Below are 25,528 nucleotides of genomic sequence, written 5' to 3' on the forward strand. Positions count from 1 at the left end.
AGGGACACACTGGAGCTGCCGTATTTATGCATCGACAGAGTCGGCAGTTTCATCCGACTACCAGAGCCTGGCAATGGCCCTGACGCGAGCCAAACCATTCAACCAGCAACCCCACCCCTTCCATGCACGCGCACGCGCGCACACACACACTCCGTGGTAGCAGCAGTGTGCGTAGCGATCACGGTGTTTTGGCCATGTGTTGAGTGTAATAATGGTGAAGGCACAGCCCCTGCACCTCCGTAAGGGCTCCCAGAGCGCGAGGTGCAGAGAGGCGCCTGGCGATCGGCCCGACCGCACCACTCAAAGAGCACTTTGTCTGCGCGCCCCGCACCCTGCGCCCCAGTACCTGCCCGTGTTGTGGAAACGGGCCGACGTCGTCGCACCGTTGATTTAATAAAACTGGATCCTCGAAATGAGACTTCTAGTGTTACAGGGGTGGAACACTCGTCATGGAAACACACAAGCAAAGGGCTCGTGTTTTTTTCTTCCTCTCTCCCCCTCTCCCCTCTCTCTCTCTCTCTCTCTCTCTCTTCGTTTACAGGTCTCTCTCCAGAATTAGAATGAGGGAGGGAGAGCGGAGGTAAACAGATACTTCCCCTCGACGGGACCAGGGTTCTGGCAGTGGCAGGGAACCCTGTAGAACGTCCATCACGGACCCGCATCGCCCCCCTTAACCCCCCCCCCCCCAACGCTGCCCTGGCGGCCGCTTACAGACTCGTTAAATGATGATGGAGAAAGCAGAGTGCGGAGAGGGGTGAGGTGGAGCGGGGGGAGGGGAGCGCAGCAAAGGTGCTGCCGTGGTTTTTGTTTGTCGGTTTTGGGACCCGCGGGGAGTCTCCCCTGGATGGAGGAGGACGTGTGGTGTTCCTTCCCGAGGTTCTCCAGAGTGGTTCTGCTCTGCTGGGACTGCTACAGCAGACAGTGTTCTAACCACACACCCCCCCCAGCCAACCAACACCCCCCCCCCCCTTGTCCTCTCTCCACCCCCAAAACCCTCCACCCTCCCCGCCCACACCTCCCTGTGCGTCACACTTTCTCCATCCACACTGTGTCCATTCAGTAAGCGAGGTCCTGCCCCAAGGGATTGTGGGATGCAGGGGGCGAGGCCAGTGGAGATCATTAGGATGGCTTCTGGGTAAACTGCAGTGCGGTGTGTTTGTTTACCTGTCAGGGTCTGTTGATGTGGACGATGGGGGGGGGGGGGGCTTGGAACCGCTGAGGCAGGGTGGGGTGTCAGAGGGGGGTGTGGTGGGGGCGCAGGTCCAGAAAGAACGCTCACACAGAGAGGGGACGTCTGGTTTGAGGTAGGGTGATGGGGGGGGGGTCATGACTCAGCCCCGCCTGCCCTTTGGACAAAAATACTTTTTTGGAATTGGTGTGATGCGACGGCAACGGCACAAAGGCTCACATTTAGGGTGGAGAGGGTGTGTGTACACCCTGCTAACGACAGATCGCTACTTTTCTAATAATCTCTTTCCCTCCCTCTCTCCCTCACCCCCTTCTCTCTCTGCATATTGCGCAGACCATAATTGATTAATTTGCAAACTTAATACGGGGGTATGGAAATGTCGTCGGGGTGTTTGTTCTGTACATGGTTAGCCAAATGAAGTGACGATGTTCCGCTTCGACCCGATGCAAAACCAATGAGCTGCACAGATGAGTGGATCGGGAATGGGACTTCCAGCTCGCCAGCAGATAAGAGGCAGGACCAGCTGTACACTCATTTGAGCTATCATGCAAACATGATTACACTGTGGTGTAAAGCCCCACTGCTCCCAGCAGTGCGTTGACTCCCCATGTCCCCACACACTGCTATCTTTAAAATGCTCTCCTCGCTAACTGGTCGTCAGCACGGCCTGTCACGACTCCCTGGGGCCGGCTGTGTGTGTTTTTGTGTTCAAATGTGTATGTGTGAGTGTGTGTGTGTGTGAGTGTGTGTCTGAGCACTTTTGTGTCCGGTTATTTGTGCATCTACATTTGTGTCTCAGCGCGAGCGAGTCCTTGCCGTACATCATGTCTATAGACTTAGCCTTTCTCCAGTGGGACGCAGATTGGTTCCTGGAGTTTAGACCAAGCAGACCGCTACTCAAACCACTACTTCTACAATTACGCTTGGCAGGGTTATTCGTGTATTTTATGGACGTGAACTTGTGACCTCGGGCGCATCGCAGAACGATTTATGATTTATTTTTTCTTTCCGCTTGTACACCATAAACATCTGCCTTCATCCTTGGTCTGACGACAATGACAGCTAACAGCCAAGGAGGTAAACATGAATCCCTCCCTCTCTCTCCCCACTTTCTGTATGTGTGTGTGTGCTGGTGCGTGTGTGTGTGTGTGTGTGCGCAGTCTTAAAGAGGACAGACCCTCGCTGCACATCTGAGGTTTATTTGGTCTCCCTCTGGGGAATGCGGTGAGGCTCTGCGTCTCAGGGAAATTGCCAGCACTCTCTGGTCGGCTTGGCACACACTCAAACACTCACACTCACACACACACACACTCCTAGAAACACATTCACACGTACACTCACGCACATACACACACACACACAAACACAAACACACACCATTTCACGTCCGACCTCACGGTTAAAATTGTCCCAGTCTCACTTCTCACCTCCCTAACCCTCAGTAGCTTGGGGCGAAAAAGCTATTTTCATTCAAAGCATCGTAAAATATTATAAGCATATGTGAACAGGATAATGTGCACGTTGCTGCCTAGCTTGAGTACCACACACACAGTGCCATCCACTGCTCCATATGCACTCTGTCAAACCCACAATTTGCTGTGGAAGACATCACATTGAGAGACAAGCGTGTCAGTCCAAGGCAGCTCTCTGCTGCTGTGGGTTCGTCTCCCGCCTGGAGCCCAAGGCCTCTGCTGGGGAGGGGAGACAGCCGCTACGGTGGATTACAGAGAAAACACCAGAGCCACAACCAGAGGCCAGAAGACTCTGACAGGCAGGCTGGGAGACGGAGCTGCCTCAGAAGTCAGAGTGGTGCTCTCTCTCTCTCTCTCTCTCTCTCTCTCTCTCTCTCTCTCTCTCTCTCTCTCTTTTTCTGTCACTCTATGTCACTCTGTCACTCTGTTTCTCTGTCTCTCTACCTCGCTGTCTCAGTCTCGCTCTCTGTCTCTCTCTCCTTCTCTCTCTCTCCTTCTTTGTGCCCCACTAACAGGACTCCCAGATGGTGGAGGAGACACAGAATAACGTAACCTACCCATCCCCCAGCCCCTCTTCAATTCCCAGAACCCCCCAGGGCCAACACCCCACACCCCCACCTCATCCCCCACTCCCACAACATCTATTTCCCACCTGGCGAAAGCCAAGGGACGGTTGTTGGACGAGGGCAGTAGGGGAGTGGAGAGGGTGGGGAAGTTAGGGGGGACAAAAACCGGAGACAGGTGGCACCTCCTGTGACCTGGAAGTACTTATGCCATGACCCCTGGAGACCGCTGGCAGGAAGTGAGTCTGTGGCCGAGTGACCTCCCCTGGCGTCTCTTCCTGTCCCTGCTGCTCCTACAGGAAGGAAGGATGCGGTCTGTTGTCTTCAGGCGCCGCTCCTCAGCCTCACTAAAGAAAAACGCCATTATTGATTCCAGGCTTGTCTCCTCTCGCTCACTCTTTGTCCTTCTCTCCCTCTTTATTCTCTCTCCCTCTTTCTCTCTCTCTCTCTCTCTCTCTCTCTCTCTCTCTCTCTCTCTCTCTCTCTCTCTCTCTCTCTCTCTCTCTCTCTTTCTCTCTTTTTCCTTCTCTCTATGTTTGTCTCTCTCACTACTTTGTCTCTCTGTCACTTTCTCTCTCTCACGTTGTCTCTTGTACTGTCTCTCACCAACTGTATGTCTGTCTCACTCTCTCTTTGTCTGTCTGTCTTTGTCTCTCTCTCCTTTCTCCCTCATCTCTCAATCCCACTTCTCCCGCTCCGTGCTCCATTGTCGTGCTTCCTCTCTCCCCTCCTCCTGAGACGTGAGGAAACATTGTGGACGCTGGCAGACCACAGACTCTCCATCTATTACTATTACTCCCCCGGGCCCCTCGTTCACAGACCCTCCCTGACATGATTTGTTTGTTTGTTTGTGTATTCCTCTCGTTATTGACAGCGTGTGTTCGACAAAGGCAGAACGGCCTGGGCTCACTTCGTGTGGTGATGAAACCTCACGGTCAGGCTTCTGGGTTTATTCTGTTCTGAAATGACGTGCAATGCACACGCGCACGCGCACACTGACGATTAAGGTCTGTCATTTGGCGGTGGTTAGGACTGAAGGGGACTTCCAGCCATGCGGCACATCAAACGCGTTTAGTCTGTTCCGTCGGAGAGACGATCTGGCCGGGGGGAGGGGGGGGGGGGGGGGTTAGGTTCAGGAGGTCAGGATAGCTCTGTTGTCGGTCATTACTGTTTGTTTGGAAACACACGTGTGATTGGAATGTTTTGGTCAAAACACTTAATTCCCTCAAGTCCCGACAACTGATCCGTCGGTTCCTCACCAATCACCGTGCTGTCAGAGGACAGACACAACACCGGGAGAACAGGTTCTGAACGCACACCTTGGTTCGGATCACGTGGGTGACTGTCAGAGGAGAGCGCCGACAGTACAGTACGTCGCCTGGAGGTAAACACGACACAGACGCACACTGCAGGTGGTTGTTGTTGTCTTCCTGTGTGGGGTCAGTCTGTAGTTTTACCGCCACCTAGTGGCCGCGGAGGTCCACTGTCCACTCTTGCGGATGGGGACGTTGTTCTCTCCCGCTGGATTGGAATAATGTGAGGGTAGACTCTCTCTCTTTCTCATCTCTCTCTCTCTCTCCCTCTCTCTCTCTCTCTCTTTCTCTCTGTCTCTCTCTATCTCTCTCTCTCTGTGTGACACTTAGACAATGTAAAGGCGATGCAGACACTCTGCTGAGCTGTTCCATCGCTGTCTTAAACTTCCAGCCTGCCAGCCTGCCAGCCATCAGCCCACATCTGGAAGTAAGTCCACGGTGACAGGCCTCCGAAACAGAAGGCCCTGGATCCCTTCTCTCAGTGTGCGCGTGTGGGTGTGGTGTGTGTGTGTAGGGGGTAGGGAGTATGACAGAGTAATCACATATTACCTACCCAGACGAGGCCAAACACACTCTAAAACTATACGGCTCTGAGCCCAACTCTGCCAGCGGGAGATGGAATGGGGGAGGGCGGGGGGGCGGGGGGGAAAGGGGAGGGGGGGGGGGGGGTGAAACGGAGAGCATGTCGTAAAAGCGGGAGCGTGGTTTGTTTAGCCGCGTCTCGCTAATTGGTCCCTACGGAGCCACTAATGGTTTTACTTTTACGACCAGCGTCCGTCGAAAAATAAGTGGGTACCAATACGTTGCCTCGTTTTATGCATTTTCATTAATTCCGCGACAGACGGAGAAATTAAAACAACCCCCGCATGAAAAAACCCTGAAAAGAAAAAGAAAACCTGTCCAGACTGAAGTCCCCCTAATTGAGCAGTCTGAGTCTGCCGGGTCAGGGTACCCAGTAAGGACCGGGCACATGTGGACTCCCTCCGCTGTGTGCGCGTCTCCATCAAACCTGTTGAGGCTGTAACTCAAAGCAGACCGCTAGCCGCTTGTTTGGAGTGAAGGGGATGTGGACGTGGAGGTCCATCAACAGGGCCCCCCTGCGGCGAGCTGCTTCAGCCGTATCATGTTCCTGCTGGGGCCCCCCGGCCCCCCGGAGAGCCCTGGGCTGCCCTGGTGTCAGGCTGTTATCAGGCCCCTGCAGCTCCCATCCTCAGATCATCTAAGTCCTGGCTGCTCTGCTACCTCAACGTCGCCCCCCCCCCCCCATCTTCATTGAGTTAACGAGTGTGTTCGAACCTCACCCCAGAATCTCACTGGAAGACAGGAGCCACAGAGAAGGATATGAGAGGGAGAAGGAGAGAGGAGAAGGGGGTGGGGATAGAAACAACAGCAGAGAAAGAGAGAGAAAGAGAGAGACAGAGAGAGAGAGAGACAGAGATAGAGACAGAGACAGAGACAAACAGAGAGAGAGAGACAGAGACAGAGACAGAGAGAGAGAGAGAGAGAGAGAGAGAGAGAGAGAGAGAGAGAGAGAGAGAGAGAGAGAGAGAGAGAGAGACAGAGAGCGTAAAGCCCTGCAACAATTGTAGCTTGAGGGCAAGCCGCAAGGCATCTTGGGAAGCTACCCAGCGAATGACAACAGTGGTCTGAGAGGCTGACCTGGAACACCCGCGCACCCGCCATGCCCGCTGCCCTGGCACTGGCCACCGAACAGCTGTCACCCTAATCCCGCCTTGCTGAGTGACCTCATCATCCCTCACCCGGCTGCCACCCTGCCGTCGGAGCAGCCACACGTGTCCACGCGCACGCGGGCACGAGCACACGCGCTCACATACACAAACATGTGAACACAAACCCACCGTGACGTGCAGTAGGAATGCTGAAACATACCTTCCCGTCATGACTGAAGCCCCGAACAGTGACGATCGCACACGCACACGCTCTCATGTCCATAAGCCTCGGCACACACACACACACACAGAGTTACACTCACGTGTGACAAAAATAAAGAGACACTTGCTCTGTTGGCACCTCAGCTCGTCACACACAGCGCCTCCACTCCTTCAGCCCAGCTGTCACAACTGCAAAAGCCCCTTCACGCACACACACACACTTAACACACACACACACTCTCGCAAATTCGCACTCTCCCACGCGCAGCACTTTCCTGCTCACACCTTTTTCCGTCGAACGGCGGCCGTGTTTGGTTGGCGTGCGTGCCCACTCTAAACCCAACTTTGAATGTGTATTCGTGTGTGCCCGTGCATGTATGTGCGTGGGGTGTATTATTTGTGTTATGTGTGTGTGTGTCTGTGTGTGTGTGTGTGTGTGTGTACTTCATCCACAGCCATGCCCCCAGCCGAGTGAAGAGTGGTACTGCCTGCCTCTGGCCCGGCAGCAACAGAGAGCCCAGTGAGTCATAACTCCTTCACTTTGTCCCCCTCACAGCACCAGATATTACAGCCATCCAAAACACAGTCTGCTCAGCATCTCAGAGCCGGGAATAGCTTGAGACGGCAGAAAGGACGTTTGGCCCGTATTGTGCTTTGGCTCTCTCTGTCTCTTTCTCTGTCTTTCTCTACGTCGCTCTCTTTCCCCCCTCATGTTTTCTCTGTCTCCCCCCCTCTTTCTCCTTCTCTCTCTCCCAGCTTTTCTCGCGCTTTTCATTTCCATTACCCATATCGACCTCCTCCACATCTCAGACAAACACTCAGGCTATGTTGCGTCCTGAAGTATGTCCCATGCCTGCTCTGCCTGTGGACTCCCTCTGGCTGACATCCCATCATTCAGGCCTGACAGCACCAGCATGTGTCTCAACATAAATCCCGTCACCTCGGCAACGGGAGACGGGCACACTGACACTTTCAGGAAGCACCCTGGGTGAGCAAGGATTTACGGCTGGGGGGGCCCCCCTCCTAAACACACACACACTCACTTAGGCGCACACACACACTCTGAATGCGGAGAATGTCCTCTGAATTGAGGTGACTGGCAGCGCTCCTTGTTAGGATGACAACAAGAGGCCAATCGCCTGGTCAAAAGAACTGGGGTCCAAGCAGCCAGGCAACATCGTGGTCTCTTACCCAGACAAGTAGATGGGATGAGGGGGCAGAAACATATATCAATATATATATATATATATATATATATAAATATATATATATATATATAAACATATATATGTATATATATATACACGGTATACTAGCCCCATGGTGGTGATTAAGCCACTGATGGAGTTTTCCATTCTCCTCCATAGACTCCGTGTCACTGGGCTGGGCCTGTTAGCAGCCAGGGGAGCCTGGATTTCATTCAACACATTTGAGATTAGACCCACATGGACTCGCAGTTTTTTGCAAACTTACGGGAAAGGCCTGCGGTTGTCACATGACACGCTTCGGTTGTAACTGAGGTGGAGTAGAGACGCTGTGGCCGGCTGGCTAGCACCGCTTTATCCGCATGACATGGACAAAGAAACGGGCACAGCCACAACAGGAACGTTTTGGGGCCAGTCTGAAGTGTGTATGTTTGTTTTAGTGACTGACTGTACTCCTGGAAAAGAAAACCTCTCATCGAAGATGGCCTCACCGCCTCCTTCAGGGATTGATCCAGGTGCAGGTCAAGCCTCCAGTGTTCGGCTGAACCTCCTGTGTTCAGATCCAATTTATGTGTTCGGATCCACATGCTGCGTTCGGATCAACATGCTGCGTTCGGATCACCATGCTGCGTTCGGATCCACATTCTTCGTTCGGATCCACATGCTGTGTTTGGATCAACATGCTGTGTTCTCCTTTGTTCAGAAAGAAGAAGAGAAGATTATTGTTAGAAAGGTTATGAACAAAGCCCAATGTAGGGTATTTCTAGGACGTGTTGCAGTGTTATTATGGGTAGGACAGTACTCCCGCTGATAGGTCAAGCATCAGTGGATTAAACGGATTTCTCAACCTTTTCACACTCAGGTGTTTGAAATGCACCTGGTCGGTCTCTGGCCCATGGCTCCTTTAGAACAGCCCTTCAGGCAACAGAGGGCACTGTTAGTGCCTTGCCTTTATTTCATTGTGTTCCGTGCAGCTGGGAAATTCATAAAGAAAACAACTCAAGCACATTGTAAAAGTCTCCACCGCCACCATCGCGCCAACCCCCCCCCCCCTCCCGCTCCTTTCAAGACGCCCCTGGGAGCGAGGGGCTGCCAGGCTCTGCCAGCCCAGCGGTGGTCACCCTGCCAAGGGCTGACGAACAGGGACACACACTGGCAGACTGGCTCTCTCTCACACTCACACACACACACATACACAATGACATGCACAAACTCATGCACATTGTCACACACACACACACACACACTGGCACACATACACACACACACGCCACGCACTGGCACTTACACATCCAAAGAAGCTGGCGCACACACACACACTGGTGCACGTATTTACATGTGCACGCACACACACACACCATAACAGCACATGGTCCTGGCAGACAGCTGAGTGAGTGAAGGTCTGAATGTGGCCTTGCCTCCGCAACAGTTGTCTTGTTCCCAGGGTGAGTGGCTGGCCGGGCTGCTTACGGAAGCGTCCAACACACTGTCAGGCACCTGACCCTGGGCAAACTGACAAATGCCTGGGCTTAGTGTGCTTGTGTATACGGGTGTGTTTGCTCGTGTTTGTGTGTGTGGAGGGGAGGGGGGTGTGTGTGGTTGTAAGTGTGTGGGTGTGAGTGTGTTTGACCCAGAGTGTGTTGTTGGTGACCTCATAGCGGTGGCTCCACACTCCCCACCTCATGTCCCCAATGCCTTCTCCAAGCCAACGACTTTTCGAACGCCTGCGTCACATGACTGATACTGGGTTCTGTTTCTGCCAGAGCTGGCTGTTTGACTGATCGTCATGGAGATGTCCGAGGCAACACAGACACCCAGGGTGTGGCAACAATAATGCCATCAGCAGTGACTGGATTCATAATTCACTTGTATGTAAGCTGGTGAAATCATGTGACTTAGAACCATAGTTTAACAGTTAAATTATAAAACGTCCTTAACATCTACAGCATATAGGTTCTTCATTCTTTTTTTTGTTGCAAACACAGTAAGTGTGTGAGGGTATGTATAAAGTGTTAAAAGTCACTCCTTCATAGCTGTTGCCCCAGACCCAGCAGCTGAACAGCCCAGCACTCAGCAACACTCTCATAGATGAGATGAGATTCAACTTTATTATCATTGTGCATAGCATGAATACAGAGTCAATAAAAGGCAATTACCTTCAAACCAAGAGTGCAGAGTAGAACAGCTTAACAGTCCAGCCGTGCAGTGTATTGAGGTGAGAGGCAATCGAAAGAAATACTAAGGGCTACAGATTAAATAGTTCAAGTGCAAAAACAGTGTCGTGCAATGGGGGCGCTACCAGGGTATATTCAGCCACAGCATGATATGATTGTTCACATCCCTCCAAGCAAAAACGATGTCTAACCCTACATTCGCTTTCTCTCACTTTCTCCCTATCCCTCCTCCTCATCCCTCCTTCCCTCCAAAATGCCCAGCTGTTGCCTGGGGAGACAGCTGCGTTCCAATGGGGAACAAATCTCAGCTGTCAAGGGAAGTCGGGGGAGGGGTTTGAGGGCGGGTGAAGGTGGAGGCGGCTTTAGGGTTTGATTGGTGCTTGGGGGGGGCCTCTTGTCTGTTTGTAGTGATGGTGGTGGGGGGGGAGGAGGAGGGGGGAGGAGGGGGGGGGGGTAAAAATGCTGACAGATTGCGTTTTTCTAAGTAGGGAGCCCTCAGCTGTCCCTGTGTGCCTCCAGGCCCCCCTGTCACCAGGCTCAGGGTCAACCCAGTCAAACAACTGTTGACTCAATTCTATGCAGCAGCGGCCTTTCCTGATTGATTCTATAGGATCGAGATCATCTCTTCGCCATCTGAATGTGGCCACACTAGAAATGAGTTTAGAGTAACAAAGATTGCGCATTTCAAAGGGTGGAGGACTGTGATTCGACGATAATAAATATAACTAGACTTGAGAACCACTGCTGAATCAAGTAACTATGATCCCTGTGCAGTTTGCTTAGTTTCAAGATTATTTATAGTATATTGATTTCTATTGCCTACGTATACATATGAAATATACTTATGGAAGAGGATTGAGTTCAAATTATTTCATGACTTGGAATTTTGTCCTGTGCCGTCCTCTAGCGGCGGTCTGTGAAACTAGAGCGTGTGAATGCGTCGTTTGAATTGCTTGAGCCAGTAGATTTGTGGCCTGTGGTTTGTCTGAACCACAGAGTGAACCGTGGTGTCCACAAGCCCGGCCCACATCCTTCGAAGGTCGGTTTAGATATCGGGTATTTAATCAGGCAACACGGGAGTCATTCGTCACTTAGTGTTGTTTACTCGATTACATTTTGCATTTTAACGTTTGTGTTTTTCTAGGAAACGCTTTTGTCATAAGTGAAAACAACAAGTGCACAGTTCAAGGTGGAGTATTTCAGTGGTTAGTGTTTTATTTATTTTATACCAGACACAGTTCAACATCAGCATAATGTCAAGTTTAATATTCAACTCATGAGTGCTCGCTCTTGTAAGTATGCAAGACGGAGCAAAATGGCGGGTGGGGCTTGCTTTTCTTTTTATCGAACTTTGAGTGAGCCAGGCATTTGAGCCTGCGCAACGATCAACTAGACGTTTAAGCACCATGGACAGCTCTCACAGTCCCCTAGCGTCCCGCCAGCTTAAACCAAGCAAACATGAAAGAAGGTACTATTTACATTCAATTCAGTGTTCTTCCTCGAATTACCTGTGCTGAGACCTAGGCCCTACTTATCTGCGTCCAGTGAGCACTTTCTAACAAAGCCTGTCAGTTTATTTGAATTAATTGTTAAAGTTGTTCAAAAGGCATCAGCCAAATATTCTACTTTACATGAGTATGGGTCTATCCCCCTGACGCACACATTACTAAAAAATATTTGACTGAAGATGTGAGATGCTTGGATCACAACACAAAGACTTGTGTTTCTGATTACAGCAGGCGATGAACAATCCTGCACGCCCTGTAGATCGCGACAAGCTGCTATCAGCACCCGTTCGCAAGGTGGAGCGTTTTTTTTTCTCCAAACTGCTGGCTGGTGATAGCGCACGCTCGGCTGTTAGAAGAGGTTGTGTTGAGGTCTTAGAGAAAGCGAACAATCAAGAGAATTGTCGACGGACTGGTCAGCGAGCGAGCCTTATCTTTTCTGAAACAGAACAGGAAAAGGTGGAGAACAAACATCGACAGTGTTCTACAAACCTACAACTTTCCATTTCTCAATTCAGAGAGAGAGATAAAGAGTGTGTGTGTGTGTGTGTGTGTGTGTGTGAGAGAGAGAGAGAGAGAGAGAGAGAGAGAGAGAGAGAGAGAGAGAGAGAGAGAGAGAGAGAGAGAGAGAGAGAGAGAGAGAGCACGCAGGAGGACGCATGACAATTCACACAAGTTGTTTTACAGAGACTTCAGAAGTGACAAAACAATGTCATCGACTCGCAGGTGAAAACCAAAGAAACAACGATTTAGTCTAACGATGCGTAACATTTAAAGTCTATTCCTTTGTTATCAGTATTTACAGAATCGATCTCAAGAGCATTTGCGTCGATTTCGAAGCTAATTCTGAAACTTTCTAGTAGATAGATAGAATGTCCCGTAAAAAGGCGGGCAAAGGCAAAAACGGCAGCAGTCCGACGACAGGTATCCCGACGGGCAAGTCTAACGGGACAGGTGGAAAGACCAACCCTGGCGGTGTGGTTCAAGCGAACGGCGTGGTCCATCCTAGCCGGCCGTCACTGAGCAACAGCAGCGAGTTTTACGACATAGCCTTTAAGGTAAGTGTACAGCAGCACGCTGTTGTACCCGCGTCTTTGTTAACAATATAAAATATAATAGCATTTCATAACTTATTAGGCTTCTCACACTACCATCACAATACCATGAAAATGTTTTTGGCACGTGTGGACTGTATATGATAAAGCAAGTTTACCACTGAATAAATATGTGAACTTCAGTGTTTGTTATTGTCTTGGATTGTCACTTACGTCAGTGATCTTTCATTTTATCTGTGCTCCCAGTGTGTTTGATATTATTCTGAAATCGCAATGCTCGTCATACTGCTCTAAACCCCCTGCCTCTCGGCAGCTGTGTCAATATACATAATCGATATCACGCTACCAACGCTCTGAGACTACACCTACGATTCGCATTGCTCAGATGGATTATAATCTAAAGACCACACATGAACCTTTATTAGCCTGTAGACTCCATTATAGCATTATTGACTGGAGATTGAATCCCCTTTAAATTGCTTGACACCAAGGCTACTGTGTAGATTTAGTGGAAAAGCAACAGGTTGTGAGATCCATCCTTACTTCAAAATACTCTATTTCTCTCTCTCTCTCTCTCTCTCTCTCTCTCTCTCTCTCTCTCTCTCTCTCTCTCTCTCTCTCTCTCTCTCTCTCTCTCTCTCTCTCTTCTCTCTCTCTCTCTGTCTCTCTCTGTCTCTCCCCCTCTCTCGCTCTCGCTCTCTCTCTCTCGCTCTCTCAACACAAATACACTATGTCACTTATGCCTTCCTTCACTCTCTCGTTCCACCCTTCCCTCTCTTGCCCCCTCTATCGTGTATTGAGCTAGGCTGCCGAACCACTCTGCAACTGCCTCACATTGGATGGAGCTACCCCCCCTCTCCTTGCCCCCCCTCTGGGAGAGGGTGTGCCTGCAGTCTTTGAAGTAGCTGTTTGAAGTGACTCCATGTTTGTTTTTTGTTTTTCTCTGTTGCTCATTTCATCTCAGTATTGGAATGAATCTCCATCCCCCTGAGCACCATTTCTCTTCTTTAACCTAATTTATCTTTTACAGTAAGCAAGACTCTCTCCTCCCCCCTCTTCCTTCTCCTCTCCTCTATCCTCTCTTCCCCTCTCCTCTCGTCCTCTCCCCTCCCTATTGGTGGTTATGCATGAGAATGTGTGACATTAATAGACGAGTCGCGGATGTTAGCATAATGGTTCGTTAATGACTGACAGGTGTGTCAGGCCTCAGGAGAAGCTGAGGCTAATGGCAGTTTTCTGCCAGTAGTTATTTAACATCTCAAAACATGTAGTATATACAAGGCAGCTAAGGTTTACGTCAAAAGTGCAGTCAAAGGGAAGCCAAAATGGAAATAGTTCAGTCGTAGAGCCTTTACCTACAGATCAAGAGGTTGCAGGTTCAAATTTCCCCTGTGTGTGGCTCTGGATAAACGCATCTGCTAAATAAATACATGTACATCATCCAACCTTTCAGGCAGTGTTTTTGTTCATGGTCAGCTTGTGGGTGCTTGTCCTGGGGGGAGCTTACCATACTGCACCTCCGTGGGCTGCAGAGAGCCCATGCAGTCTCCCCAGATGAGAAACAAACCACCGAAGCTCCTCGTCGGTTTAGCGCGGCCCCAGGAGAGACATGTAGAGCGCTTGATTTGTGGGAGACTGTGTCACGAGGGGGTGGGGAGCGAGGTGGGGGTTCTCCAGCGTTTGGGGAGCTGGATCTTTATTACGGCTGAGCTGTACAGAGGCAGCAGCTGTATTTCTCATCCCTAGTCGAGCGCAGGGCTCCGTCATGATTAACGCCACCACGGCTGGAGTCTACTCGACTCGCTCTGGCCATGGAGGCAGGAGGGGGGGGGGGGGGGAGAAGCTGATGAGGAGAGGACTAGAGAGGAGGGTTGAGGAGAGGAGGAGACAGGGGGTCGAAGAGCGGAGAGGACTGTTGAGGAGAGGAGAACACGGGAGGAGAGGAGGAGAATAAAGGAGAGGAGAAAAGCGAGGCGAGGAGAGGAAATGAGTAGGGGAGGGGAGGGGCCGGTGGAGGAGGCGAAAAGTGGAAAAGAAGACGATGGAGAAAGGACGTAAGAGTCTAGGGACTCTAGGGACGAGCATATATGAGATGTCAACTGAATATAAAGAGAGAAAGGTGGCATAGAGGTGCCCTCTGCTGCTATATCTCTGATAACCCCACCCCCACCAAGTCCCCTCAGGGAGGTTCCGCAGTGCCCCCACTCCCCTAAAACCCGACATTCCCCCCCCGGCCCCAGACTCTACACTCCTTCCTTCAACCTGATAAGACTAATCACATCAGATCCTCAGAACTTCATCATAACCTGGAGAAAAAGAGGAACGCACAGCTGCCAGCTCCACCGCAGTCCGCCTTACAGACACACACCCAAAGATACACACACACACACCGACATGTCCACACACAGACACACACACACACGCCGACATGTCCACACACAGACACACACACACAATGTGTCTAATTCTGGACTGAATGAAGGACAATAACTGATATTTAGCTGCCCAGTCACGGTTATCTCCGTTGGCCAGAAACCAAGAGATTGGGTTTGTAATTGCATTAGGATGACCTGATCTAATGAGTGTACATTTATCTGATATTCAAAGTGAACAAAGACACACAACCAGATGGCAAATATAGCCTCGTCAGAGTAGCTTCCTTGTATTTTTGCCTTCTGAAAGACACGTTACTTTATGCTTGTGTCTTTGTTTCCTGAGTAAGGGGTTGTAAGGATTCTTGGTGGTCTGAGTCTGCAGGTGACAGTGTCAAAGCCAAAGTCTTACACGTTTGTTGGATTTATTTTTTGAACATTTGGAAAAGGAGGAGAAAAGTATTTTTCTGTCCTTCTCAGTTCTCATTCTGTAAACACATTTTGGAAACACTGCATTGCGGGCATTTTGTTTTTACTGTATTGAGGCTTTCTTTCACCTGTGTGTTGATATGCTGCAGTGTGCAAAGGCGTTGTGCCTCCTGGCTGAGTTTGTCCCTCTTTGCCTGCCTTCCAGGTGATGCTGGTGGGAGACTCTGGGGTGGGAAAGACCTGTCTGTTGGTGCGCTTCAAAGACGGAGCCTTCCTGGCAGGAAGCTTCATATCCACTGTGGGCATTGACTTCCGGGTGAGTACAAACCCACTAGGGGAGGAGTCACATACACACACACACACACACATACATACATATACTGATTATTGTCTACATTAAACATTCAACACAAGCGTCTATGTAAAAACACGTTTTCACAAATGGGGCCATTTCTGGCATAAGTTTTAATCGACTTTTCATAGTACGGTCTTCAGCCTGCTGGCAAGGAGCATTTCCTGTGTGAATGGTCTCAGTGGATACGATATTGATTCTCAAATGAATTTGACATGCTTTCAATCCAGAAGATTCTTTAGCTGGAGGGGGCTTCATCTGTGCCAGTTTCAAGACCCCAAGGGAGAATGGAAGCATATCGAGGAATGAGTCTGGGGGTCCATTTCTAATACACCCGAGACTGGTGTGTGTGTGTGTGTGAGAGAGAGAGAAAAGAGAGAGAGAGAGAGAGAGAGAGAGAGAGAGAGAAGACCAGTGAGTTTGTAAGTGTGTGCTCCACTTACAACTTCAACATTCTTTTACTACTACTACAACGCTTTTAGTCAAATCTCACACCACTATGATTAAGTCCTGTCCTTGGACTTCAGGTCTCTCCTTCTCTCCTTCTCCTTCATTCTCCTTCATTCAATAGCCAGGGTTTTCTGCCCTGTTTTCCCAGTATGGCAGCAGCAACCTGAAGTCTGAATAACATAAAGCTCCCCGCCAACCCTTCTGGTTCACTGTCGTCTTTGTTTTACTGGGGTATTATTTCTTTGTGTATCGAGTTACGCTGGAGGACATGACACGATTCGATTACAGCCGTTTCTGCTCAGCATGGCTTGTCCTCACTGCTTCGACACACTTCTTTTGTCGTTCCGTATCGTTGGTTCTACTTCTGCTGTTCTGTAGCTGCTGTTCTCGTTCTGCTCCTCTGTTTCTGCTGGGCCCGAGGAGTAGGTGTGGCCTTTACGCAGACAGGAAACAGTCACATCGACGATGTGTCCATCGCACTTTGATCTAATTCTATAATGTGTACTGACATACCAGACACGGTCAACAATTACACAGTGAGAGAGGAAGATGGCGAAAGAGAGGAGATGAGGGGTGGAGAGAAGAGGCAAGCTGGAGGAGGGAAGAGGAAGGTAGACGGAGGGAGTGAAGCAGATTTGAGACGGGATAGGACGGGAGGGAAGAGGCGGGAGAGGGAGGGGAGAAAAAGAGAAGACTCGTGAGAGGAAGAGGAGGTAAAAGGAGAAGAGAGAAAGAAATGATGGGAATGCAAAAGATGAGAGGAGGAAAATGGAGGAGGGAAATTGAGAGAAGAGAGAGATGTGGGGAGGACACAGGAGAGAGGAAGATTCAGGGAGAGGGGTATTTTTAGTCTAGACAATACTGGGCATATTAGGTGGTGGAAAGCAAGACAATTTGCCTAGAATGTGATTTGATGAGATTTCCACATCAAAGCAGCAGAAAAAGACTGTTGTTTTTCACCTCATGTTGTTTATTTGGGCTTTCAGCTTGTTTGAGTTGCAGCTTGTTCTCAGTATTAGATATCTACTGTCTCGCTATAATAGGATCAAATACAACAACCGTAACAAGATCCTCTCATTTTTGTAGACAATTTGACGTTGAATTTCAGAAAATATCAATTAGATAACTGATGGAGGTTTATAGGCGTTTACAAGTTCAACAAAGCTTGTCTCTGCTGCTGTATGTTAACACAGCTTTAGTCTCACAGGACTGTACGATGATGAGTCAGTGCGAAACAGAAAGAAGGACCTTCGAATTGGCTCTCGACTCACTGAAGGAAGGATAGAACCAAACTGCTACACTGAAATAAGACCATGACAAGAGACCATGATAGTCTCCATAGAGGAATGAAACGTATGAAATGCATTTTCCCTATGGGGCCTTTGTAGTCAACTAGTATACACATCACCTCAAGGAGTGACGACTGAGGTAAAAATATATACACTGGAGGCCTTTGATTGGTGTTCTGTTTACACTCAATAGACTGAGGTCAGGAGATGCCTCTGTCATTGATTGCATCGGCCTCTGAAATGTCTGGATTATGACAAAGCCTGCCACAAACTGTTCTCAGCCTCCACTCAAGCCACCATCAGCGGCATAAACAGCCTCTAAATGGGTGCTGGTGGGCGTTAATGACTACCGTGGCCCAGCCGCACGCTAGCAAAATGTTTTCAGTTAGCTGACCGCTGCTGAAATGGACTTCAGATGGCTTCTTTATTTCACAGCTCAGCGGGTAGGGTTTGCACTGATAGCATTGTGTGTTGGATTGTGTCCCGGGGAGAGATATGTGATCATTTGTACTGTATACACACACACAGACAGACATCCCACATGCATGCGTGTACACACATCGTTCACATACTGTTGATTACGTGCCTGGAGAGATTTACAGAGACTGACTTTCTTATTCTCCATCCATCTCTACATATTATTTTAACTCTCTTCTCCTTAGGGTATTGATGAATTCCCTCCATACTTCATTCTGTCTCTTCTGTCCCTCTTTACCATGTGTAATTTAGCAGTCATTACAGTTACATAACATTATTCCTTCCAGGGGACCCCGAGTTAGGTTCATACCCACATTCATGCTCTGTCTCTGGGCTGAGAACCCTGGTTGGGACCCTTCTCGCGTTGGATCCAGGCTGGCTCTGGGTCGTTTCTTTTAAGACTGAAAATGAATCTGCTGAAACTGTAAAAAAACAGGTGGATAGAAAGCGGAGAGAGAAAGGAGGGAGTGTGGAGGGAGGAGAATGGGGAGGATGAGAAGGAAGGGAGAGTGGAGGGAGGAGAATGGGGAGTAAGGAAAAGGGAGACTCACATACTCCATGGTCTCACCCCTGATTGTACAGTAGTGCCCCAAATAGAGTCTTGATCTGCATAGCTTCAATGGTTGTCTAGGAGACCGCATACAGTAGGACAGCTTCTTTTCCCAGTTCCTATTGTGTTTCGTTGTGTCCAGAGAACACCATGAATAGTTTCAAAAAACATGTTTAAATAGACACATTAACACTCTGTGTTAATGGTTGTCGATCGAGTCCCTTTTCAGATTTCCTTTTTTGGTGATTATGTAAACACGCCAGTGCTTCCATTCCCTTTTGTCACAGTTATGTAAGCCTGCGATGGTCCTCTCAGCATACATTTACCACATCAATCAGAGTGTTGTCTGCGTTGAATTCAATGGCTCACATAATCCGCATGAACTATAATTAATAGAAACACTAGGCGGGAAAAAGTGTTATTAGAAGTGTCTGTCTGCCATGTTTTCAATGGGGCACCGAAAGCAACATCCCCTCGTTGACTGGCGTTCACTGTAGGCTTAATGATTCTCCATTATGAAGCTGTCATCAAGCCTGGCGGAGCGGCAGTTTGAACAACAACAAAAAAAACACTTGAAAATGTGAGGCAACAGTTTGTCACGTCGTTTTCAACTCGGGTTGCTCGGGCAACATGCTCTCTTTGTACGTCTAATCTCCTTCACCGGAACATCACCGCTACTTTCAATGTCACGTCAATTAAATGTCGAAGACGTTTATTTCTGAGTAGTGCGTCGTCCATTCTCTCTCCAGTTTTGCCTTCTTGTTGAGTTTTCAATAGATGCGTGGTGTACCTCAACAAATTGCTTGCCATCCTTTTAAGCTTGCATAGAAACATCTGTATTGTCCTCCTGCAGCCTTGGAGAACATTAACTGTCCGAGATCGGGTTACTGGCAAACAGGGCAGTAAGGAAAATCCAAATCCTTAGTCGAGGTACAGGCAGGAGTTCATTACCGGGCAAACAGGGTTTCAAAGAGGTAATGCAAAAGCAGACAGTGCCCAGTTGAAGCACTCTAACACAGTGTTTTGGCTTCAAGGTTGTTCAGCCAAGCGTGTTGGATCACAGCTCTCCAAGCCTGATCTAGACAGTAGGTCTCCAAGACCATCGTTAGAGAGCTCTGTGATAGATAGGTGTATGTAGGGATAGGTCCTGGGTTTACGCTGTTACACCACATGATGCCTGGCCTCATGATCTACTGTAGGAGACTGAGAAGTTGTGTTAGAGGATGTAGGAACCTGCTCGGTGCCCTCTCCTCCGAGGGGTTTTTAATGTCATGTAACAGTTCAACAAAGTAAGAGAACAAGGAGAAGGCCCGTTATATACATGGCAAAAAGCTCCTTTCCTGACTTATTCCTTGATTTTGTCTGTAGCTTGCAACATCTTCCTATTGATACTGAACTGGAAATGAATGATAATGACAACACTTTGTGGAGACATTTGATGGTTTTTTAAACTGCAGCATACTTGTGTGTGTGGGTGGGTGGATATGTGGGAGGGCGTTTTCATGTGTGGGTGTGTGAGAGGGAGAAAGCAAATACGAGAGAGACACACAGAGAGTGAGAGAGAGAGAGAGAGAGAGAGAGAGAGAGAGAGAGACGGAGAGAGAGAGAGAGGGAATATGCATGCATTTCAGTTCTTGCTACCAGCTGGACAACTTTCTTCAAAGATCACTGCCTCTGCCTTTTATGTAGCCCAGGGGTGTCAATCAGTAACTTTATGGCACAGACTTGTGCTTCCTGTTAGCCCATCCACATGCTGAACCACTGTCTAGAACAACATACATTTTTATCGTCTCAAACATGACCTCACTCACAGACCAATGTTGTGCGTCCATGTCCCAACATTGCCACTCAATTCTCCTGTCTGTTTTTTCTATTTCTGCTATCAAAGTTGCTTTCCATGGCTTGTAATCATGTGTGATAAGAGGCCCTCTGACAGCATAGCCTGCTCTCCAGAGACCATGATGAGGGCGAAAGTAGAAATATGGCACCAACAACAAATTTAATTTAGCAAATTGAGGGTGGATCCATTGCAAGCAAGCCTCTGGGAAAAATTGGAACCACTAAATGCTTTAGCGTTAGCATTTAGCTCTGGACAACATTACGCTTCGGTTTAAAACCTTGAGGAGTGGAGCTGACTGTCCCCATGACAACCATTATAGTTCAGGGAAATAGCCGTTTGGAGAGTCAAATGCCAGTAGGCACTCTCACAAAACAATTCATGAAATAGAGAGGAAGGAGAGAGACAGTGAGAGAAAGAGAGAAACAGAGAGAGAAAGAGAGCAGAGTTGAGGTGAATTCATGTGGAGGTTTTTAGGCACACGAGAGAGAGGAAGAGAAAACATGGCACAAAAGGAGGGAAGGAGGAGGGGTGATGAAGCCTCTTTTCCCCCTCCTCCTTCAAAGCCAGTTAGCAGCCCCCTCCATCTCACCTTCTTGTCACTTGATGCTAATTTCCGACGTGCTCGGAATGCCAGCGACACAACCCATCTTCCTCTCCCCCGTAGTCTACCTACCCTCCCCACCTTGGAGGAAACTCAGGCTGCCAGTCCATCCGCTGCATGTCTATGCGGAAGAGGAGCCCTCCCTCCCTCACTCGCACACAGAGCAGCCAACCGTGTGAGGCCGTTGGTGGCCCCCCACCCCCCAAGCCCCGCCCTCTCCCAGGCCAGGCAGCCAGCCAGAGATCACTCTGCCCCCGAGGGCTTGGATCCACACTTGAAACACCCTTCTTGATCAGGATGGCAGCCAGTAACAGCACGACAGGTCACTGGGATTGAAGGGGTGATCAGAACGTTCCAGAGCTGGTAGATTGGAGAACCTCAGGGGAGACACACACTGAGAGGGGTTGTGCACTCAGCCTGCCTGGGGTACACTGCTGTCGGCTTCTCAGACACACAGACACGTGCACTCTCACACCTCCCAGTGGCTTCTGCACTGATTTCCTGTTCCTGTTTCCTGTTGTTCAGGTTCTCATGGGCGGGTCACAAGGCTCACCTCTGGCCTCTTCATGCTGTTAGCCAGTAACCAACTTGTTTTATAGATTTTTTCCTGAGGCACAGTGCCTCATGAATTTATATATGTTTTTTCTGCCTATACGATGAATAAAACACCTACTGGACTGTGTGTGTGTACGTGTCTGTGTTTGCAGCTCATACTGTGTGATCCTTAACAGCTCTCTTGCACACAGATAGATTCCTGAAGATTGTGCTGCCAGTCTAATGGCTGTTCTTCATCCCCAGTTACCAGCCTGTATGTGTATGTGTGTGTGTGTGTGTGTGTGGCTGACTGACAGGAGCTGAGGTATCCAGGCTCATTATTGCAGCCTGCTATCATGGAGCTTCCCATCAGAGGCCTACTGGTGCCAGAGCCTGGGGCTAGGGTTGATGAGAACAGGGCCTGAGAGGGCCTGTTCCCCAGCTAGGAGGGAGACTGCTCCCGTCTCTCCACTTGCAGGTTCTGTCCCTGGCCAGGCCTGTCACTGCCCTCTTATTTTTCCGGCATTATGAGAAAGGAAGGCATTATCTATGTGCTTGTTGAACGTGGGTAATGCTGTGCGTGTATGTGTGTCAAGGGCTACATCTGTGTGGGCATTACTTTGCCCCTACAGTGTATTCAATAAATACCTTCAAATCCCCCACACTCTGCCTCGTGTAACCTTCCTCCTCTTTCACCTGGTCCTTTAGTTCTCCTTTCATCCTCTCCCTGTTCCCTCACTCCTTCCATCCCCCAGCGGCCTCACTAAAAGGTTGCCCTTCGGAGCCTATTCACACACCAAGGGCAGTGACACGCTGGGAGGCCGACGAGAGGCCATTCTCACCTGAGAGAAGGTGAGATGGAGGTGCTGGAGACCATTCCAGCTCGCTGTGGGCTGCCTGACTGGAACACCAGGAGCCAGGAGCATGGCCAGGAGCAGGGACTGCATGACTCACCGTGTGTCTATGACTTTCTCTTTCGCTCGTTCGCTCTCTCTCTCTCTCTCTCTTTTTCTCTCTCTTTCTCTCTCTCTCTCTCTCTCTCTCTCTCTCTCTCTCGCTCTCTCTCTCTCTGCTCCCCTCCCCGCCTCTCCTTTCCTCCTGCCCCCTCTTCTCCTGCTCTCTCCTCCTCTCCCGCTCTCCTCTACCGTCCCTTCTCTTTGCCAGGCTCCACGGTCACCCTGACAGTCCCAGACTTGCTGCACTCGCTCTCTCTCTCGCTGCACTGTCTCTCCCCCTCTCTCTGCCACCGCCTGCCCCTGATGTGAATCATCCCTTCTCCCTCTCCTTTCACCCCACGACCTGTCCTCGACTCTTTCATTACTGTACCTTATTCACCCCCCCTCCCCGTCCCCATCTTCCCGTCTGCCTCGTTAGCCTGCATCAAAGGGAGAAGTGCTCGTTGAGTGATCTCTCCTTAGAACAGAGATCCACCCTTGACTCCCTTTCTCTCAGCACTTTGTAGTCAGGATGTGACTGAATGTTGTTTAAGAGTCATGCCCCCGGCCTGGTCTGATCCATGCCAGAGGTACAGTCATATATCAGACACTGCACTTCAGTGACACTAGATTTGAATGAGTTAGGGTCCGAGATGGATGCGTTTTTTTTTTTTGTTAGGGCTATAGAGATATAGTTTGTGCGCGTATACTGCAGGTGTGTGTGTGTGTGTGCATCTGTAAATTGATGGAGTTAAGGAGGCAACAGGTAGCGATGTGGCAATACGCCTCATTAACTATGAATGGAAAGACAGGGCCAAGTCTGGAGTCTGACAGGTCTATACACACATCGACCCAAATATACACATGGATTCCGACCTCAGGCGAAATACACAAATATACTGAGCCTGAGTTTAGCTTTATAATGAAGGCCAGGTATAGAGGGGCTGTAAGGAGACAAGCTGAGCGCTCCTCGGCTCAGCCCGTCAGCTGGAGAGGGAGCTGATGGGGTTGTTAACTCTCTGGGCCTCAGACGAGGCCAAGGGCGGCCAGGATAACTAGCGCCCGCTCCCTCGAGAACGAAAGAAAGGTGGAAAGGTACATACTTATGGGTGACTGCCATCAGGTCAACAAGAGCAAACCAATTGCAGCCAAAAATATTTTTTACAATTATAATTGGTAGTATTTCCTTCCTTCCAGCCTTTGTTCCTTCCTTCATTGTGGCTGAGGCTCCCCCTGAGGAGATATCATATTGACCCTCGACTGCAGCCTAATCATCGCCCAACTGCGAAATAAAAGAAAAGCGTTTCTTTTGTACAGTATGACTGTGAAGAGAATACTTTGTGGGTGTGGAGATTCAGAAGTGCCGGTGGCAAATGACCAGGGCGTTGCACCCAGCGTGGGCAAATAGGAACCATTTGTCCAAAATGCTGTTTCCTACATGGTAAGAGAATGCCCATGCAAAGTCATTGCCGGGAAAACATGTTGACAAGTTATGTCAAAAACATTGATCAACATAAAAAGACCATTTTGAAATGGAGGTCGTCCCTCTTTTCCCACGTGTCAGAGGAGGTTGTGGTGCCGCGGGCGGAGGCTGGTGGTCGAGCATGCGGCACGGCTCCGTCCGTGTCGCACCCAGCCAACCGGTCTCGGAGGAAGGCCGTTTGCCTCCTCCACTCTCTGGGTGCCTCTCCTCCCCTCTTCCTCCTCTCTTGTAATTCCTTCCTTTCGATTTGCCGTCAGTAAAAGCAGCACGCCAGGCTGCCGCGGGCAAGACGGTAGTGCCGGTGGGACATGACATTCATGAATAAATCTTTCTTTCGTTTGATTCGTCGTTCAGGCAAATCAATTGCATCAATCGGTGCACACACAAGTGTTTTGCATATCCATCGACTTGAATTTTCACATCAACAGAAGTTTTCATATATAGGGAATATATTGTCACACCTGAGGTAGTAGATGGTCCTACCTCTACCATCTCACCTTCTTCCAAACTCCATCTGAGGTAATTGAACTTGAGGTTCATCCGTCCATCTCAGCCTTAGTGAATGTTGATTGTTAGGTAATCTTATTTTCACAGAACCTCCTTTTGTGCTCTCGGAAACCTGATTGGTTATAGCAACCAGCCAAATAACGCAACCATTCAATTGCTTCACCCACATGGTGAAGCCGGTTTCCGACTTGTGGATAAATTAAGCAAGAAACCAAATTCATATCATTGTACCCGGAGTGTTGTGGTCTGCAGTCCCAAAATGTGGGCTTCTGTCTCACCTTCTTTCTGAATGGCCCTCTGGCCCTGTTTACCTCTCCTCATCACTCACACTCCCTGACAGCTGACAACGCCATGGCGACAACACAACACCATGGCGACCCGGCAGCGATACATCACTACCTGACCTGGCACCTCCCTGTCAGCCACAGTGGTCTGAGGTGAACAATGCAGCGCTCCACGCCAAACCCTTCAAATCATCATCATTTAACGAAGACTGATGGACTGTGTTGTATTTGAGATATGCTGTTGTTGTCTCATGACTGGGTTGGTTGCACGGTGTCTAGTTGCACACACTGTTTCTTGCCATTAACCACTGTAATACTGTAGAAGTGCACTTGTAGTCCTTGATTATCTGCTGCATTTACTATGTACATTTGTATGTCGCTTTGGATAAAAGGGTTTGCCAAATGAATAACGCTTCATATGCATATAACCCTAGCTAACATTTTCTGTGTAGAGAACTATGAGAAGAGGTTTCACACAATGAGAGCGGGAGAGAGGGGGAGAAAGGAAGAGGGGGAAAGGGAGAGGGATATAGAGATAGGGAGAGGGGAGAATGTTTAATGGTCAAGGTGCTTCTTAAATGGCATGTGACATGTTTATGAGTCTGTGACCCAACCCTCTGTACTGAAAGCAAAGACACACTCACACACACACACACACACACACACACACCTACGGACACACACACATAGACACACACGTACAGAGACACACATAGAGAGAGACACAAACGCACAGACAGACACACACAGACGCATCCACCCAGCACGCTCCCTCATCTGAGTGCCCTTCCTGACAGACTGAGTCACGGGCAGACATCTCCCTGACGACATGACTCAGAATCTAGACATCAAATAGAGAACTGAGCGTACTGAACAAAGAGCACCTCTCTAATAATCTCCAATTAACTGTATGTACAACATTTTACAGTATCTCTAATACTGTCATCTTTACTGTATGTAGGAACATTCTATGGATTTAACACATAATCTCTAATGTACTATATGTACAACATTTGACATTTTCTTTAAAATATATAGTGTACAGTATGCAGAACAT

At 49.3% G+C, this 25,528-nt stretch overlaps 1 protein-coding gene across 1 annotated transcript in view; it reads left to right on the plus strand.

Annotated features, from left to right (window-relative positions):
• Positions 1–12,131: 12,131 nt before the first annotated feature.
• The window catches only part of LOC146253175 (ras-related protein Rab-26-like), a 40,957-nt gene continuing 27,560 nt past the window's right edge, over positions 12,132–25,528 (plus strand). The window contains exons 1-2 of the mRNA XM_084678131.1: positions 12,132–12,371; positions 15,375–15,485. Of these exons, the coding sequence (XP_084534257.1) occupies positions 12,186–12,371; positions 15,375–15,485 (297 nt within the window). The 5' untranslated portion in view covers positions 12,132–12,185. The remainder of the gene's footprint in view (positions 12,372–15,374; positions 15,486–25,528) is intronic.

This window comes from Hypomesus nipponensis, chromosome 17, assembly GCF_054491055.1.
Source record: "Hypomesus nipponensis isolate SF chromosome 17, ASM5449105v1, whole genome shotgun sequence".
NCBI lineage: Eukaryota > Metazoa > Chordata > Actinopteri > Osmeriformes > Osmeridae > Hypomesus > Hypomesus nipponensis.